We start from the raw sequence: 20,934 nt of genomic DNA, 5'->3' as shown, positions 1-20,934 counted from the left end.
CATTATACAGTTTTTGCAGAAATGGGATATTTTATATATGATTTTGTAATTTTATTTTTTAGCAAACACATTATTTTGAACTTGTTGGTGTCTTTAAATGTACAATCATCATGGCTACTTTGAATTCCATCTTATGGATGAGCCATAATTTATGTAACAATTCTTCTATTGTTGGTCATTTAAGGTCTGTAATAAATAATGCTGCATTGTATTTCTTTCAGACAAATATCCCTCTACATATTTTTCTGGAAATATACTCAGTCAAAGGAGATGAATACTTTTGGGTTTGGGAGAATGTTTACCATGCATATATGGTAAAAACAAAGTTACTTTCCAAATCAGCTGTAAAAATGAGTATATATTATTGCATCCTTGCCACTATTTAGTATATTATTTTAATGGTTTTCAATTTGCTAGGCAAAAATATGTATATTTTTATTTACTAGTAAAGTTGTATATCTTACTAGTAAAGTATATCTTACTAGTATATCTTGTATATCTTACTAGTAAAGTTGAATATCTTAAATATATTTGTTTCTTCTTGTTTGAATTACTTGTTCATGTTTTTTTTGGCAATTTTTTACCTTTGGGAAATAAATATTATTTTTGTTTAAAATCCTCTTTCTATATTAAGAATATTAACTCTTTTTTTGTCTTTGTTCCAGATATACCTAATTTGCCTGTACATTTTTTGTTTATGATATTTTTGACAGAGTATTAAATCCTTATGTAGTTATTGTATTAACTTTTTCCTTTGTGATTTTTGTCCATTTGTTTTAGCTTTGGAATTCCTTTTTGCTTTGAAATTTCTTTCCAATTCAAGAATCAGCTAAATATCCCCCTATGTATTCTTTGTGTTTTTAATGATTTCTTTATTTATGTTTAACATATCTGTGTAGCACTTATTTTGATGTGGGGTCAGTATCAAACTATATTATTTCCCCACATACTTTGCCAATATTTATAGCAATTTATGCTGGATAAACCCACATTCTTCAGTAGTTCATGATGTTTCCTACGTAACATACAAAAAATTTTGCTTTACCAGGCTCTATTTCAGGTCTTTTTTGTGTGTTCTTCTGATCTGGCTGCCAATTCTTTTGTCAGATCCACACTATTTTAATTGTTTACTTTTTAATACCCCAGAGGACAAGTTACCATTCCCCCCACTACTCTCCTTTCACAAAATTACTTAAGCTGCCTTTTTGCAAGGGGTTGGGAGGTGGGAGACAATAATTAGTAGGATTAGTGCTTTCTTAATCCCATTCTTTAATGAAGGCAATAAAAACATGTTATCAAAATAGTATTTTTTTTTTTTTTTGCTGTAACTTGAGAGGATATATTCAGCCTATTCAACTGTGTCAACTTATCTGAAAACATTTCAAAAGATGAAACTAAAACCTAGTTCTCTTTCTTATCTCATAACAATTCTACAAGCCTTAAGACACTTGTTTTTCCTGGCGTATCTTAATTATACCATTTTGGTGGCTTTGAAAAGCATTATGGGTTTTATTCTGTGATGATATAACTTGGTTATTAGATTGTATTTTAGAAATAAAAAACTTATTCTTAAACAAGTGTTCAATGAGTGTTATGAAGCAGTTTGTTTTTATGTGTTTTCTCTAAAGGTAAAAAGAAGAGACTAGCCATGAAAGTAATTTCTAACATATGCTTGTATCTTATGTACAGCACCAAATCCATCCATCCATCTATCCATCCATCCATACATACATACATCCATTCATTTATTCATTCACGCAACAAGTATTTCTTGCACCTCCACTGTGGCCCAGGGACTAGTGTAGTAGGTGTAGGAAAGGCAGCAGCAAGATAAGTGTGATGCTTGCCCAGGGGCTGAAAGTCCAGTGGGGGAAGACAAATAAAAAATATATGTAATGCAGTGTGAAATAGAGGTAAGTGCTCTGAAGAAAAGCAGAGCCCGATAAAGGGATAGAATATTAGAGAGTTGAGTGTGACATTCCTGGTCAGGTGATCAGGAAAGGCCTCTGTGATTAGGTGATAGTTGCAAGGAGAACCAAAAGAAATGAGGGAGCAAGTTATGCTGAAGTCTGGGGGGAATCCCTTTCAGACAGAGTCAGCAGCAAGTGCAAAGGCCCTAAGGTGGGAACAAACTGGTGTATTGTGGGGCATCGAGAAGACCAGCTCATCTAGGGGGAGTGAGTCCGAGAATAGTAGAAGGTGAGATCAAAGGAGCATTAAAAAATTGAGTTGGGTTTTATTCTGAGTATGATAGGAAGCTGTTGGAAGATTTTGAACAGGCAGGTAACAGGATGTAGTGTCATTTTAGCGGTATCTCTTTGGCTGCTGTAACAAAAATGAATGGTGGTGCCATTTATTGAGATGAAGACTGGGAAAGAATCAGATTTGGCATGGAGTTGTGGTAGGAACCAAGAGTTCTGTCTGGGCACATTCCATTTGAGATGCCTTTTATTCATCTGAGAGCTGATGCCTGACTGGCAGTAGGATACGTAAGTCTGAGGAAAGGACAGAGAAACAATATGAGGAGTCATCGGCACATAGGCAGGTTTAGTGCCCACGGGCCCGGGACAGATCCCTCAGGGAGCCTATTAGTTTCCTGTAGCTGCTGTAACAAAACGCCACAGACTTGGTGGCTTAAAGCAGCAGAAATTTATTCTCCCACAGCTCTGAAAGCTAGAAGCCTGGAATCCAGCAATGCTGTGCACCTCCTGGGCACTGTAAGGAAGAATCCATTCTTTGCCTCTTCCAGCTTCTGGGTGCTCTTGGCATTCCCTGGCCTGTGCCTGATCACTCCAGTCTCTTCCTGTGTTCACACTGTCTCCTCTTCTGTCAGCTCTCCCTCTTCCTTCCTCTTATATGGATACTTGTCACTGGATTTAGGGCCCATCAGGCAATCTAGGCTGAGTTCCTCCTCTCAAAGTCCTGCACTTATTCACGTCTTTTGCCATATAAAGTAACATTTATTCTTTTACCATATAAGGTAATATTCACAGGCTCCAGGGATTAGGACATGGGCACATCTTCTTGGGGGGACCTCATTCAGCCCAGCACAGGGAATGAGTGTGGGTTGAAAAGAGAAGTGGTTCCAAGATTGAGCTCTGGGGTGTTACAAGGTTTAGAGGCCAGGAAGAGAACAGAACCAGGGAAGGAAACCGAGGAGAGATCCTTGAGATTTAGGAGGGCAAGGAGAGTCAGAGCGTGGTGTCAAGGAAGGAAAGTGTTTCCAGAAGAGAAGGGTGATTAGCTGTGTGAAAAGCTGATAAGTAGTCAGTAAAACGAGGATGTAGCATTGATTATTACACTTGGTAAGATGTAGGTCATTAGTGAATTGCAAAAATTGTGTTCAGAGAGTGCCATGTTATTTTTGTCCCCAGTGCTGAATCTAACTTCCATTGGAATATTATAATCCTGTTTTAGGCACAGGGTCAGTGGTTAATCAAGTGCTTCAAAGGTAAAAAGTTATTTTGTGATTTCTTTTTCTTCTTTTCTATTTGAAGTTCTATGTGTGCTTGTGTGTGTGTGTTTGTGAATATGTTGAGTGTTGTGCCCATAGCTTTGTTGACACAAACTCAACAAAGTTTATTGGTTGCTTGCTCATTTCTTTGGCTGGGCTCTGAGGCATTTCTACGAACTTCATTGAATTAAACCATGTGATTGCCTAGGAGTAAGTGAAGAACAGTGTTGCCAACACTTTGTCACCGTATGACTTTCAGGTTGGGTTTAGCTGACGTGAGTGGATGGGCAGATAACCCCCTGACAAGGCTGCCCAGTTGTTGAAATGGAGAACTTCCCAGATAGAGGGACACCATTCTGGTGAGGGGAATGGAAGTAGATCCATTCCACTTGTAGAACATCCAAAAAAAAAACATACAAACATGTTTTCAAGGGCCAGTGTTCTCAATTTGTCTCATCTCTCCATGACATATTCACATGGAGAAATCCTTACTCAGATGTTGATATGTGAGAAGTGATAAAAATTATTTATATTTCAGAAAGCTGATAATGGAATCAGGGATATATTAATATAATATTAATATTTGCATTTTTAATGTCCCCATTAAATTTGTGAAAGACCAGACTCAGGGAGAACAAGTCTGAGAGTTGGAATAAGTTTAAAGTAAAAACTGTCAGATTCATCTCAGTGTAAAATAGGTAAATTAAGGCTCAAGATAAGGAACACAGGGCTAACACTAAGAGTGCCCTAATGTGGCTTTTTGAGTAAATTCTGGGGTAAAGTCCTCCTGATACCTCCTCTAGCTCCCAAATTAGCACTTACATAAGATTGTAATCATCGATGATTCTGACTAGGTACTTTTCACTTTTATTTAACACCTTATTCCTTGATCAAGATTTCCTCTTGAAGCTCTGGCAAAGCCATTTCCATTTTCTATTTGTGGTAGATTGAATCATGTCCCCACAAGGATATGTTCAAGTCCTAACCTCTGTTCCAATGGGAGTGAACTCATTTGTAAAGAGGACCTTTGAAAATGCTATTTAGATGAAGCCAAATTGAATTAGGATTGGCCTTAATCCAATATGGCCAAAGTCCTTAGAAGCGGAGGAAATTTGAACACAGTCCTTTTAGGAGGATCCAGAGGAGAAGACAGAAAGGGATCATCAAGTGATGGAAGATTGCCTGAAAGCTGTCATCAGAGTGCTACAGCCTTTGGAGAAAGCATAGCTCTGCTGGAACCTTGATTTTGGACTTCCAACCTCCAAAACTATGAGATGATAAATTCCTGTTGTTTAAGCCAACCAGTATGTGGTATTTGTTATAGCAGCCCTGGCAAACTAAGACACTATTATTCAAATTCCCTAAATTTTATATGTCAGTCAATGGTGTTGAAAACATAAACTTCATAAAAATGCCAAATTTATTCTAGGTATTCAAAACCCAATATTATTAGGTGAAATAAGTTGTTCTGGGATACTAGATCAGTATTTTTAGGGAGTTGCATCAAAACAGAAAGGAATACACTCTCATTTTATGATTCTTAAACTCAGACACTGAACTGCAAACATAAATTGAGATCAGTACTCCTCTTATTCCACTTTGACTCCTTATATTTTGTGTTGTCAAAAGACTGCATGGGAAAAAGGTCCTAAAGTGGAAATAAGCAAAATTGTTTTATATAAGCCAAGTTGCTTGTTAGTATGTTCTATAAAAGCCTAAGGAAAATTTTACAGTTTAAAGTTCTGTATTTGTCTTCCAGTGAAGTCAAAGTTATTGAGAATAGCATATGGTTTTAGAAGATATACTTGTGTTTTGGGGAAATTTGATGCTACTAAATTATCACCAGCTGCAAGAATGGAATAGACCTAATGTATCTAGAGTTTAGTTGTTTGCAGTGAGGAAATTGTTGGATTTCCTGGTTCAGCTCACCTGATGAGAATAATTACTCACAAATATGTTAACTGGTTGCACAGGATTAATAATTTTTTCATAGAAAATGAGATAGGTGAGAGTGAAGATAAATTTGAGGGACTATGTCATCTGTTGAAAAAAAAACACAATTACAGAGGAAAATAGTATTACCAATTGGTAAGAGTTTTATTAGGCACAAGGTTTCTGACATGGGCAGTACTGACATTTTGAACCAGATAATTCTTTGTTGTGGGGGACTCTCCTGTGCATTTAAGATGTTTAGCAGCATTCTTGACTTCTTCCCACTAGACATTAGTAGCACCCCCGCCCCAGTTGTGACAACGAAAAATGTCTTCAGTTATTGCCAAATGTCCCATAGGGGGCACAGTTGCCCCTGCTTGATAACCACTGTGGCTAGACTACAGGAATAGCCTCAAAAATCACATTCCAGGTATACACTCAAGATAGAATGGGCTGTGGAAACAATCCAAGTATCCATCAACAAATGAATGGATAAACAAAATGTGGTACATATACAATGGAATATTATTCAGCCATAAGAAACAAGGATGTTATGAGACATGATGTAACATGGAGGAACCTTGAAAACATTTTGCTCTGTGAAATAAGCAAGGCACATAAGGACAAATGTTGTATGAAATCACCTGTGAGAGATGACTAGCAAAGCAAATTTGTAGAGCTAGAAAGTAGATTAGAGGTTATGTCAGATGGGAGGAGGGAAGAAGAGAGAGGGGATGTTTGTAGAAAAAAGTAGAAAAAATAAAAGATTGAATGGGATAAAGAGGTAGACTAATTGAGAACTCTGGTTGTTGAACATGTAATAGGATTTCATTTGGGCATTGTAATTAAGGAGTAGTTTCATTCGTATATATTGGATTGATGAAAAATAGATCCATTTTCTCCATGCTAGAGTTGAAAGAATATGATAAAGTAGATGATTAGTTGTCATCTTTTCTACCTCCCTACAAAATACCTTACAGAAATATTCAGTACTTCCAGTGTTATTCTCCAAAACTAATTCTGTAGTAGGATTGCACTGGGGAGACTTCTTGGATATAACATTCCATTTCTTTAAATTTCACTACATAGTAGTGATGACTTGCAGACCTACATAATTTATACACTTGCCTTCCAATGAAGACTAAATGACGCTTTTGGCAGAGACTGTTTATATTCGCCCCAAATGCCCTTGTGATCCTCTGCATTTCCCAGGCTTCCTTGCAGTTATGCAGGGGCTGTGTGACTAGTTCTATACATTGAAATGTAGCTGAACTTAACTTCCAGGCTGAGGAAGTTAAAAGTCTGAATGCCTCCTCCATCTCTCTCTTCCCTGCTGTGGTTACTTTGAGGACTTAGCCAATGTGGGACTTTATGAACCAAAAAATAGCTGTCCCTTTCTTTCATTTTCTCTGTTCTCTGTTGATTGGATGTTGGAACTTCAGAATAGATTCTTGTAATTCTTTTTATTTCCTATTGTCACTACCTTATCTATTTTTTTTCTACTTTCTGGAATCCAGTTGGAATTTGGCCTTGTGGAATAGAAGGTCAGCTAAGACTCGAGAGGCATCACGTGCCAGGTGCCTTTCTTCAAAGTAATAATATTACAGTGAGAAAGCCGCATGCATGGAAGGTAAACAGTTACTTGGAATGGTGTTACATAGGATCTAGCAAGCTCTGCATTGAAGGAGGGTTGGGAGTTTTTCAGGGTGTCTGCTCAGTAAGATGAAGGGACCAAGGGTCAGTCTTGGGAAGCAATTTAGTGTGGTCATTAGAGCATCACCTCTGATGCCTGACTGCCTGCATTTGAATCCTGGTTTTGACACTTAACTATGTGATCTTGGGAAAGTTAGTTAAGCTTTATGAGTCTTACTCTTCTGATTTGCTAAATGGTGTATAGTGCCTGTGAGGATTGTTAAGTATGTACTATATATGTTCAACTCTTAGAATGGTACCTGTTATATAGTAAATAGTTTTCCCCTTTATTTTTTGTTGCTCTTCCCTTAAAGTACTTGAATTTTTGTAAGCACTGTATAGATATTTGCTATTGCTGTTAATTGGGTGGTAAGTCAAAAGGACTATTCTGAGCCTATAAGCTCAATAATTTTTTGAGTATCATATAGCCTGTGGTATTCCCACAGTTAGGATAAATAAGTTAATTGCTTTTGTAATTCCAGTTGCTGCCTCTTTTCTACCAGGCACAGGGCTGTTGGTAGCATAAATGGCACTTATGATCAAAAAAGGTGGCTTTCCCCTGGTAGTTACATCCCCGTGCCAGAAAGCATGCCTTGGCAAGCAGAGCATGGGCTGGATTTCAGACCCCACTTGCTCAGGAGCAAGGTGCATTTGTGCAGCATTCAGTCTGCACAGCTCTGCAGATGCCCTGGTTGGGGCATCAGTTCCTGGAAGGTAACCTAGTCTGCGAGACTCTGGATCTCATACTCCTTTAAATTCTGTCAGTTGGATTGGATTACTCGTAATTTTGACACTTTCTGCCTTGATTCTTCTTCCCTTCCTTGCTGCTCTCAAAAATAGTGTAGGTTGAGCTCATCATTTAAAAGGCTTAGGTATGAGAGGGAATCAACAAATATGTTCGCATGTTGTCGTCATCTGGATGTTTCTAAACCCTTGAGATTGGGTGAGATCACCTAGATAAAGTGAGATATAAGAAGACAAGAAGATCCGGGTCTGAGTCTTGAGATCTTGAACTTTCAGAGATTACATGAAAGTAGAGGAATGGGCAAACGAGACTGAAAAGGAGAACACAAAAAGAGGAAAATGGAGGGTGGGTTGTTACAGAAGGTAAGAGAAGAGAGAAATACTGTATAAATCCCAAGCCTATGCTTTGTGAAGAGCTATGGGGGTTACTTGGTGGCACATATCATGATAATAATTCATGACCAACTGGACAGCAATGCTAGCATTTTTCTTTCCTCACGGATCAACCTCCTGTTTCATAGGTAAAAGCCTCTGATGCGGATGCAGGACTCTATGGCTTTGTTGAATATGCTCTTTATGATGGGTTCCAAAGCTACGAAGCACCTCGAGCGTTCCAGATCGACCCACATGATGGACGCATCTGTGTTTCTCAAGACATCGACAGGGAAAGGGATCTGGCCACCTACGATCTCTTGGTGAAAGCTAAGGATGGAGTAAGTCTTTGTATACAAAATTTCAAGCATACTCAAAAGTGGACCACACCAAACAGTATCAACAATTATCAACAGTTGCCCAACTCTGCTTCATATACCACCTCCTCTTCCTTTCACTGGAGTATTCTGAAGCAAATACCAGCCATTATGTCATCTCAGCCATAAATAATTCAATAATATCTGTAATAGATAAGGCCTTTTTGATATAACCCCAATACATTAATGATAGTTTTAAATGTCTTCTAGTACTCATTCCAAGTTAAAATTTCCTGAATTATCTAAAAGTGTCTTTTAATAGGTGGTTTGTTGAATCAAGATCCAAGTAAGTCCACATATTGATTTCAATGATATATCCCTTAAGTCTCAATCTATAACAATCAGCCCTCCCCTGACCTTTTCTGCAATTTTTTTGAACAAGTCAGGCTATTTGTCCTGTAAATTTTCCCACATTCTGAAAGTGGCTGATTACCTCCTTGGGATGTCTTTAAAGTGACCTTTTATCTCCTGTATTCCCTATAAACTGGCATTTAAAGCCAGAGATTGATGAATTTCAGGTTCATTTATGTGGTGATGTGTGCTTCTTATTACATCACATCAACAGACACGTACCTTATTTCATTAGGGGTTGTGAGATGGTAATTTTCAAATTCTATTACTCCCTTTGCATTTATTATCTGAAATTCTATTAAGAAGAACATTCTCACATCGGCTATTTGATTACCCTGAAGTATAATTCATACAGGAAAGGCAGGATAGTATTTGGTTATTTCTATTTTACCAGTTTTTAAAATAATGAGTTAGTGGCTTAACTGTCTGCAGAGACCAGTGCCGTTTTCACTAGTTTGATTGTAAATTCCTTGTTTTCCTTTTTAATGTATTTAATGTGTTTCCATGTGTTGCTGACCTTATTCTTTTCGAAGTTCCGGTCAACCCATCTTTGACCAGTGAGGGCTCCTTCAATCAGGCTCCTCTGTCTTTTTGTTTGTTTGTTTGTTTGCTTTGGTAAACTTTTTATTGGTATGCAAAATGCATACAGAAATGTGCACCAGTTACAATTATACAGCTCAATAGGTTTTTGTAAAATGAACACACTCATGGAATCAGAACCAGATGAAGAAATATTACCACCAGCCCAGAAGACCCTCTCTTTGCCTTTCTCTGTAACTATTCCGCCTGCCCTTTAAGAACAACAGCTATTTTACTTCTAACACTAAACATTAGCTTTGCCAGTTTTTAAACTTTCAGTGAATCAAATCATGCTGTATTATTTCTATCTAGTTTCTTTTGCCAAACATTATTTGTGAGAATCATTCATGTTGTCGCATGTAGCAATAATTCATTCATTCTCACTGCTTTATAATACTCCTTATGTGAAAATAGAGTGCTTTCTTATCCATTCCGTAATTGACGGTATCGATTTTTGACTTATTACAGATAGTGCTGTTATTAACATTCTCATACAGGTAATTTGGTGAACAAATGTAAGCATTTCCATTGAGTGGAGATTTAGGATTGCCAGATCATGAAAAATCCGAACAACTTTCCAGGGTGGTTGTACCAGCTAATTGTCTCATCAGTAGTGTATAAGAGTTTTGTTTCCTCCATATTCTCACCAACATTGGGCATTTAATGTCTTTTTAATTTTAATTATAACAATTTTGGCAGGTGTGTTGTAGTATATCACATCAGGGTTTTACTTTGCAGTTCCTTGATGATTAAGGAAATTGAGCATTTTTTTGTGCATTTATTGCCTATTTGTTTAACTTGTTTTGTGAAGTGCCTATTCAACTTTTTGCCCATTTTCTATGTTTAGAAAATGTTTCTTATTGTATGAGTAAGAACACAGTCAGCATACAGGTCTTTGTTGGTTATATTTATAGTGTGTATTTTCTCCCATTCTGTAGCTTTACTTTTTCACTTCCTTAATGGTGTCTTTTGAGGAAAGTAAGTTCTGAATTCTAATAGAGTTGAGTTTGTCAACTTATTTCCCATTATAGTTAGTGCTTATTGTGCCCTTTTAAGAAGTCTTTGCTTACCTTAAGGGGCAGGAAGGTGTTCTCTTATGCTTTCTTCCAAAAATTGTATTGTTTTGCTTTCACACTTATTTTTTAATTGAGTGGAAAGAATGTTTATTATTATATTTCTAATATAAAAATATAATAATTGACACAGCACCATTTATTGAAATGATTGTTCTTTCCTCACTGCACTGGAGTGTCATCTTTGTCATAAATCGTATGGGACCCTCTATGTATGAATCTGTTTCTAGTCACTAGTTTTGATCCATTTGACTGCCTTTGTGCAGCACCACACTCTTAATTATTTTGGCTTTATAATAGGTCATGACATCATCTATTCTTCTTGCTTTGTTCTACTTTTTCAAGTTTGACTTGGCTGTTCCTGACCATTTACATTCCCAAGTGTTTTTTAGAATCAGCTTGTTCAATTGTCATTATATTACAGCAAAGGTAGCAGACTATACACACACACTGTTGTACGCTCTGATGTTTTCACTTAATACATTTTGGAGACTTTCCATGTTTTCTTTTCAGCTGCCTACTACTCCTTTGTGTGGTGAGGCACTGCTAACCCCACTCAAATCTAATCTTTTTTGAAATTAGTGGAAGAATCTACCTACTTAAGACTTAGGTTGTTGGGGAAAAAAAATGAGTGTAAATGTATTTATGACAAGCAAGCCCATAGAAAATAACATGAAAATAGTCAGTTATAGTAAAAAAACAAATGGAAAAAAAACGTAATTTTCTCAGCATCTGTTTGGTTAGATTTTTGTTAACACGTGACTATGTGGTTTTGGGAATCTGTGCTTCAGTGTAAGAAAATATGCAGGAAATAAGAGCAGGAAGGATTAGAGAAGTTTAGATTAATTCAAGGGTGTGTGATTATTTAAAGCTCAACATGTGCACACAAAAAATGTAATTGAAAGTGTTAAAAATGGAGTCTCAGTAGTTATTGAGACAATCTTAAAAGGCCATCCTAGAATTGAGTAACCAGTTTAAATTCAATATTTCTGTAGTCAAATATCTGTTTATAAGTAGTTGGTTTTGGATGGTCTTGTGAAACTGTATGTAGAAGTTATCTTAACACAAGTAGATATCCTTTGATGTCAGAAACTTTTTACCCTGAAAGAGAAGCAGTGCATTGATTTAGGCATTGGCAGTGGAACAGAAAATTGACCCAGGTATTTCATTTCCTTCTTTCTGTTTCCATATTGAACCTACTCCACAGACTTACTCTGTGAAGACTGCTCTCTTTTCCTTTCAGCTCTTCAGTCTTTATTCCATCATCCAAGTGCATCTCTCTATAAACCTTTCCCAGACCAAACAAAGGATGCATTTTTTAGGACAGATTCTAGAAGAGATTTTTCCCTCCCCATCATAGTTTATTCTGCTGCCTGCATTGTCTTAATGAATTTCTTCCATGATGAACTTGAGTTTCTGAAGGGCAAAGTCTGCTTCTGTCATAATTATCCTGTGAAATGTCTACTGGCAGAGTACATCCCGCAGAGAAATACGTAAATCCATACTCAAAAAGGCTGGTAAAAATGAAGATAATAATGTTGGTAATGACTCTGTAGACTGTCCCCTAAAATCAATCTAGACTAGATTCAGAATAAATTAATTCAGGCAAGATATTTTAAATTTAAGATGCTGGATTCAAGACTATAATGAATTTATTGCAGGCAATAAACTGCACCTTGACTGAAGTCCCTTAACTTTATGTAATTACTTTAACAAAATATTGCTTTTCCCTCTACTCCTTTCTTTTTCTACTATATGTTCTGAAAGTCCTTTGGGAAAAAAATATAAATTTCTGAGAATCCCTTTTGCCTGTGATTACTATGAGTTGTATCTGTCAATAGAGGAATTTTTGTAATAAAAATAAACACCATGTTCTGGGCTACTTTGCTGAAGCTCTATTTATCCTTGTGCTGACTATCAATATTTTTAACTCAATCACTTCTCCCATTCTATTGATAGTACTTCTGAAATATTTTATTGTTGCTGCTACTGTGGCTGCTGTTTATCTCATATACAGAAGCTGAGAATACACTATAAAATTACATAATGGAAACAAATAATTGGAATAATTGACAACCAAGTATTTTTTTCACAATAAAGCTTTATAATTCAGTTATCCAATGTGTATATCTAATTCCTTGTTTCTTTTTCCCATTCATTTTCACTTTAATGCATATTTTTTCAGTGTGTATATTTATTTATTAACATTCTTTTTTTTTTTTTACATCCTGAATTCATAGCTGAAACATTTGTCCAAGATAAAGCTATTTCAACTCTCTTTCACCACTCCAGGATTAAGAGATGATTATGTCAGACTGGCAATATAGAAAGTAAATTGATTTAACCTCTGTCTATTGAAGTTGTGCTACATGGTTTGTGTGCAGTGAAGACGGATTCCTAGTAGACTTTCTGAGTAAAAGGGCCCACTCATTTTAAATGTAATAGATTATGCCTTCTCACTTTCAAAAAAGTCTTCGAGTGCTTAATCCTATTTTTTATTGCACTGGTTGCCACCATCCCCACCCTGGTTTTAGGACTGAGTGGTTGTCCAGTTACCCTGTGTTTTCTAACTCAGTAGTCTGGACCATATTTCAAACTGATTTTCCTCCATTCTTTAATGGACTACCAGGATTAATCTCTAAATGTCTTAAATACCAATTTACCTCATATCCCCCTCCTCAAATTTTAAGAGTCCCATCCATCCAATTTTACCCATATTCTCACCTCCATCCTCTTGTGTGCATCTTCTAATTTGAACCAGTCTTGTAACTCCTTACCCTCCCCAAATCTTCTACCTGTCCCCTTGGAACTCAGTGGTCCATCATTTAGCAAACTTCTTTATAAACTCAACCTGGTCTCTTACTGTTCCTGTGTCTATTTGCATCTTAGGATACCAACTCCTCACTGGCCCTTTCACTCAGAAGCCCATATTCCACACGTCACAAGCCTGGAGAGGGTGAGGCAGATCTTGCTTGTTTTCCATGTCAGCATCCAAATAATTTCTCCTCCATTCTCCATCAAAATCCACATTGCTTTTGAATTTTGTATTGGTGGACTATACCACGGACACCCTTCCTGTTATTTTCCAAACCGCTTTGTCACTTAAAATGTTAATACTTTGCTCATAGTCTTCCTCTCTACCACTATTCCTTCACCATTCTTGGAGAGTTCAATATTATTTGTTGAACCATCCAAGTCTCTGAATCTCTCGATTGCTTGATTTTGTCAGTTCCAAGGATCATCACCAGTAATTGACTTGATGTCTTGATTTTAAGCATTCTATTTTCTGATAACTATTCTTATCTTTATGACTCACTTGCTGCAGTGCCTCTACTCTACTCCAGTCCATGATTCTTCTCCCATATTAAGATCACTAATTTATTGACCCATTGTTCTGGTTAGCTGGAGCTGCCATTATGCAAAATACCAGAAATGGATTGACTTTTAAAAGGGGATTTATCAGGTTACAGATTTACAGTTCTAAGGCCATAAAAATGTCCAAACTAAGGTATCAACAAAGGGACATCCTCACTGAAGAAAGGCCAATGGAGTCTGGAACATCTCTGTCAGCTGGGAAGGCACATGGCTGGCTCTTCTGGTCCTTTGCTCTTGGGTTGTGTTTCAAAATGGCTTTTTCCAAAATGTCTCTGGGCTTCTGTCTTCGCTCCTTTCTCTCAGCTCCTGTGTGTCCTTTCTTCTTTCTCCCAGGGCTATTTTCTTTAAATATCTGGGGGTTCTCTCTCAGCTTCTCCAGGGCAAACTCTGGGCTTCATGTCTTAGCTTAGCATCTCCAAACATCCTTCTGTCTGCATCTCCAAGCATCTCCAAGTGTCAGCATTAGTGTTGGCCTGAGCTCTATTAAGTACTCCAGTGAACTTAATAAAGACCCATCCTGAATGAGCAGGGCCACACCTCCAAGCAAATGATTTAATTAACATGTTTTACCCACAGTTGGGTGAGTCACATCTCCATGGAAACACTCAATCAAAAGTTTCCACCCTAATAAAAAGACTAGTAAGTCTGCCCCCACAGGATTGCATTAAAGAACATGGCTTTTCTGGGAGACATAATAGATCCAAACTGGCCCACCCATCATTACAGTCATTCCGTTGCAATCTCTCTTTAGTTTCCCCTCCTGATAGAACTCTCCTGGTAAAACCCCAGCCAGGTTTAAACATATTACCTGCCTTTTCTGCACCACCTAAGCAGCTAAATGTGCCTAGAGAAAAATAACACATCTGCTTCAGAGACGAAATCCATTATCTTCCTACCACCAAATCTACTAATCTGCTTAAATATCAACTCACATTCTTTGCCTTCTCTCATATTATCATATTAGAGATGACCCTGTTTGCATCAAAAGCAAATCCCTCTACTGCTCAGGGTCCCCATCCACTCCAGCCTTCCCAAGAATGTCAATTCTGTAATGATTGTCTCTTTGTCCTGCATGATTAATTTCTCACTTTCTATTGAATGACTTCTGTAAGCATACAAGACATAGTAATAGTTTCTGTCTTAAACACACACACACACACACACACACACACACATACCAAATACTTTTGATTTCATATAGTTTTTAGCCATCATGCTCCTCTTCTATGTTCACAGTAAATCTACTTAAAATTGTGTCTCTATTTCCTCACTTTTCAGTTGTTCCTTGACTCGTTATTCCTTCCCTACTTCTCCAACAGAACTGCTTTTAACAAAGTAATCACTGTTGTGCCATATCCAGGGATTATTTCTTTATTTTCATTTTATTAAAACTCAGTGAATTTGAAATTTTTTGAACAGTGCTTCTCTTGGCTTTGGTGAAACAGACCTGACTGATTTTGCTTTTGTTGTTTTTTTTTTTTTTTCCTTAAAAAACTGGACCCATATTTCCCATCATCTTTGCTCATTGAAAAATGGAATGTAGAGTGAAGTACATTGACAAAGGAAACCATAGCCACAAGATCCGAGCTATGAAGGGTAGATATAAACATTCTACTATTCAATAGTGGTCCCAGAGGAAAAATAACAACAGAAATATTCCATATCTGCTGATTGCTCTAGGACACTTTCCCACCTCTGATAGCATAAGCTTTCAAGTGTGGAGTTTTGCCAAACTCCTCCCACCTCTCACAGCATGTCTTGAGGGTATTGGGAGTAAGGTAGTTTGTGTAGAAAGCTCCTACTCAGAAATTAAACAATGGGTGCATGAACGAGGGCTTCTTAGTAGAAAGAGAAAGGCTAAGACAAAATTAAGACATGTTCATACAGGGAATTTATGGAGTGCATATTAGTTATTTATTGCTACCTCACAAATTATTCCAAAATTTAGCAGCTTAAAATAACAAACAATTATTATCTCATACCACTTCTAAGGGTCAGGAATCTGGAAGCAACTTGAGTGGGTGATACTTGCTCAGAGTCCCACCTGAGGTTACATTATCAGAACAGTTTCAGTGAGCTGGACAAATTTTGTTACATAGCTTTGGGCAGTGAATTTAGATCAGCTTTTCCCACATTGTGTCCTGTGGAATATTTGTTTCCCAAGGTGCTCCTCCCAAAGAGGTTTCCGTGGTCAACTAGGAATGGGAAACACCTTAAAACTCAACTCCCTCTACAAATTTGCATACAAAAAGCTCTGTGAGAAGACCATTTTGACTTGGTTAAGTCAGTCTTTCCCAAACTTTTTGACTAAGGAGCCCCCAGGTGTCTCTTTCTAAAACCTGGATTTGATGATGTCACTCTGCTAATAACAGCAATAGCATCTAATGGGGGAGGGGAGATGCGTTGAGGAAGAAAATATTAAAACTTTGAATTTTATTACTTTTAATTTCATTTTTGCTAGGCTTTTAAAATCAATAATACATGGACACAGTAAAATGTATATAATTTGTTTATAAATAATTATCTATCTACATTGAGAGTGTACACACCACATTTTTTATTGATGGAGTCAACCGGTGTGCAGAATAAAGCCTGTCCTCCTTAGCATTTAAATCAAGTTTCATTTATCTAACTATTCAGCCTTGTCTCTACATCTTGCCTTCCTTTCCTCTCTACACACCCATTCCCCTGCTGCCAAGCCAGTCTGTGTAAATCAGTCTGCATTTCCCTCTCATTCCTCACCACCTGGAGCCCTACACATTATTTAGCTTTGCTGAAGAGGTGGAGCCAACCTGCATTTTAAGCATACAGGCTAGATGAAGTTTCCATTGTTTTCTTTTTACTGAGATTGTAGCTAGACCCCATTTCTCCTATTTTAATTTGTAACTGATATGGCTCCGGCACTTTATTCAATTTAGAATATGGGAAATTGCACTGTATTTCCTATTTCATTTTAGTTCCCAGAGCCCGGGGTGCATGGGACCTCAGAGGAGAGCCATTTCCCAGTTCATCATTAGCCTCTTCCAAGCAATGCTCCGTCTAGCCCTCCCTCACCCCTTGACATGTGCTTCCTCCATATCTGCACATCAGCAGTCCTCCCTTTGTCTCTTGCCAAACCTTCTTCTTCACTGTCTTTCGTTTTCCTCTTTGCGTAGTGCCTCCCTGCCAAGTTAAAAAAAAAGATGGACGGGGGTGGGATACGTGAGTGAGCAAACCCATGCTGTTGTGACTTACCAAGGATTTTTGTCAAAGATGAAAGTTTCAAAATATACCAGATAGAAGTGGAAAATGGTGCTTTAAAGTAGGAACATATGTTTTAACTCTAAAAGAGTAAAAATTGCAAAGATTATTTTCTTCTCTTTCCTTTCCCCCTTTGTATTGTTAGACAGAGGCAGCCCCATTTAAGTAGGATGGGATCGACTTCTCAGTACCTTATGCCCTATGTTGCTTTTCCAAAATTTGGAAAACTTAGAATTCTAAAACAAATCTCGCCCCTAGGAATTAGGCTAAGTCCCTTCACTGGTGCACTCTTTGTCTGGACTTGATTGTCCTAACAGCTTCCTAACTGGTCTGCCTCAGTCCCTCCTTGCTGCCCCTCAGTTCTGAACAAGCATCCAGAGCAACACTGTCAAATCTGTCAAGCCTAGGTCAAATCAAACCACTCTACAGCTCAAAACCTTCCAATAGGCTTCCCACGGCAGAGGAAGAGCCTGTTCCCTTCAGGGGCAGGGCACATTCCTGCCTCGGGGGCTTCATACTTGCTCTTTCCTCTGCCCCTTACGCTTTTCCTTCAGATACCCAAAGTCTAGCTCTCTCCTGTAGATGAGGTTAAATTCAAATGATACCTTCGTAGTGAAGCCTTCCACCTTTCCTAGAATTGCATTCCCCATCAGTACTCCCTTCTCCTTAGCGTTTAGTAACACTCAGTTTAAAATTATCCTGGGGATAAAAGTGATTTTTCTTTTTTTGACATTAGGACAAGTTTCCTTGAATATCTTTGGCCTCAACTCTGAAGTTACTGCCTCTTCGGCTCTTTTGAGTGGATAATCTCATTAACGTTTAAGAATCATGACTGAAGGAAGTATATAGATACTGTGCCATATTTTGTTATTTTGTTATTTCAAAAGTCTTTTCCAGGATCTTTGTTAATTGTTCTGTATCCCAGTGTTCAGCAGAGATTCGTTTGTAATCACTGCCTGTTTATCCAACAGGGCGGGCTAAGCGCCCAGGCTTTTGTTCGTGTGCAACTGGTGGACGTGAATGATAATCAACCTGTTTTTAACCCGTCAACTTACGTGACAAGCATCAGTGGTCAGACCCAGCCAGGCACCGAGGTCCTCAGTGTTCGTGCCACTGACAGGGATTCGGGAGCATATGGAACAGTGGCTTATGAGCTCATTCCCGGAGACCTGTCGTCCCTTTTTACCATTGACTCTACCACAGGTATGTTATCTTGAAATAGTTTTCCTCTGAAATCAACCATTTCTGCCTAATAGCAAGAACTTTGGAAAAAGTGACGTTTTCAGTAGCTGGGGTGCTGTGGTACTCACTTCACCTTCCCAGAAGGCAGCAAGGTGTACAGGAAAATGCCAGGGCTTTGTGGCTGGGTTGACCTGGGTGGGTCTGAGTCCCAGTTTTGCCTCTCAGTCTTGTGATCTTTATTGGTCTTGGTTTTATTACCTTAAAAGTAGGAATAATAACTACATTGCAAAGTTTTTGTGAGGATTGAATGCAGGAAACCACTGGTCAATAATATTTATTTTGCAAACGTTCATTTCTCTCCATTTGTATGACCATGCTGTCTAAGGATGACTTAGAATTATTTCAGTGGATTAATATATAATATTAGTGCAAAGAGCATTGTGCAGGCATCCAAAGTAGATCCCTTGTGTTGTACCAGGTCTGACATTTAGATTCCCTAGATCTTAGTTTCCTTGTTTTGAAAAGGATACCTAAAACTCCTTTCAGTTCTCCAATATGGTAATAGTTGTTATCTGCCAAAAAAGCCCAAGGGGACAAACTGAGAGTCTTTTAGAAATAATCAATATTTAAGATAACTTCACCTTCCTGTTGGTTTGTTGCTAATAAAATAATGCTTGAAATAGTTGATTACAAGAAAATATAAAATCTCAAGTTGATAACACATTACAGTACTTTTGAGATACTTAGAGATATTTAGTCCCAAAATTAGTCTACCAAAAAGGAAAAAATAAATAATAAATAATTTTTGCTTCACATATTTTCTTAAAGCACCTGATCTGAGTAGTGGACAAATGTGTTTATGGTGATGGTGATGATATGCTTAACCATCTGCCAAACACTACACTAGATTTTTTATGTACATTGCTTAATTAGATTTTCATAGCACCATTTGCAGTGACTATAGCCATTAGGGACAAACAAAAGTTTACACGAAAAATGTAATCCATCAAGTTAGTTGTCTTCTCACACAGTCCCCTTAGATAGAGAGTTGCTGCTTTTTGCCTGGAACGTTTACTTCATCTGGCTTGTGTGACTGGCTGGCAGATTGGTTGTTTACACTGGCAGTCTTCATAAGGCAAAACTTTCCTTGCTGAAAACAATTCACTGACGTGGCTAGCCTCCTTAACATTTCAAAGATCAGAAGAAAATACTTGTTTAGGAAATTAGTCTCTGCTTTTCTTGGCTTTTTCAAAACTCATCTTAACTGATGAAAACTGAAGACCTTAACTCCCTGTCAAATCGTCAGCCTCTAGGGCACCAATATTACCAAAAATATATAGGTCAGCCAGTAAACAGGGCACGGGATCTAGAAGCATTTAGCAGATTGTTTTTAAAAGACATCAACACACTTGTCATCTAGTTTCCCCTGTTGGATCTTGAAGGATGAATGTACTGTATTCCTATTTTAGAAGAGCTCTCTGTTTCTGCACTGGCTGTGGTCAGCCACATGCTTCCATTCCTGGCACTAGGGATAAAGAGAATGCCATCGTTAATCACGGAGAACATTTTATGTGGGTCATTATCCAGGGAAGAATCCCTGGGGCTTTTTTTTCTTTTTTTTAAAAACAAAGACCAAATTCGTCATGGAAGTAGCCTCAGGTTATTATTGTTGGCAATTTTGATGCCGGTGCGTGAGGTTGATGACATTTCTCAGTCTAACGGTACTGGGAATTTGCACTTAATCACGACTCATGAGAAATTCATGAAGCCTGCAAATGCTTTACTTTAACCTTTAGAAAAGAATTAAACAGTATCATGGATAGCTATGGGGAAAAGGTGTCCGGTGAACAGGCAGTCTCCGGTTTGAACTGTGGGCTTCCAGAAGTTCACCTGTTGGTTGACTGAAACTCAGAAAACATTTCCTATGTAAGTAATATCACACATAATAATTATACTTCCAGACCATCCCATAAAAGCTAATTTAGCTGATTATATTCTCAAATAATGGAATAAGAAGCAGAATAGGAATTGGTTTTCCGTTTCTGGATCTGTTTTCTTTTTGGTTTTCCTTTTCTGGATGTGGGATTTTTGTTTTCCACCTGTCTCTATAGAGACTATAAGTGTAAATATGGTCTTAAAAAATTGTCTCTTATCAATAAATATTTGTGGAAAAATTGAATAAAAGACATCTAGAAATCATTGGAAAATGATTTACGGCTTTACTATAACCTCTTAAGAAGTTGCAAGGAGGTTTCATTGATAACACAGAGCAAATCTTCATTTAGAATCCTCTTCCCTTCTCAGACCACGGTAGGTGAGCCTAAGAGCCTATCCCCACTTTTCCTCAAACTTCTCCCAAACTCTCTTTCCAGCTTTAGCTGTGCTGGCACTTTTGTTTTTCTCACCTCCTCTTGCCTCTAGATTATTTTCTCTTCCCAAGTAACTCCCTGTCCTTTGCAATGTGAATTTTTAAAGCTAGTGTCATTACCTTTCAATTATCCATCTCCCTTTTTAACCTAAACTCTTACATGAGTAAATTAAGAAGAACTATAGTTATATCGTA

The 20,934-nt window shown here is 37.7% G+C and overlaps 1 protein-coding gene across 1 annotated transcript in view; it reads left to right on the top strand.

The window, feature by feature from the left end:
* Nucleotides 1-20,934, top strand: part of DCHS2 (dachsous cadherin-related 2) — a 275,014-nt gene that overhangs the window by 143,920 nt on the left and 110,160 nt on the right. The window contains 2 exon segments of the mRNA XM_037830862.1: nucleotides 8,344-8,535; nucleotides 18,161-18,392. Of these exon segments, the coding sequence (XP_037686790.1) occupies nucleotides 8,344-8,535; nucleotides 18,161-18,392 (424 nt within the window).

Source organism: Choloepus didactylus, chromosome 3 (assembly GCF_015220235.1).
Source record: "Choloepus didactylus isolate mChoDid1 chromosome 3, mChoDid1.pri, whole genome shotgun sequence".
Taxonomy (NCBI): Eukaryota; Metazoa; Chordata; class Mammalia; order Pilosa; family Megalonychidae; genus Choloepus; species Choloepus didactylus.
This window is presented reverse-complemented; position numbering and strand designations above follow the sequence as displayed.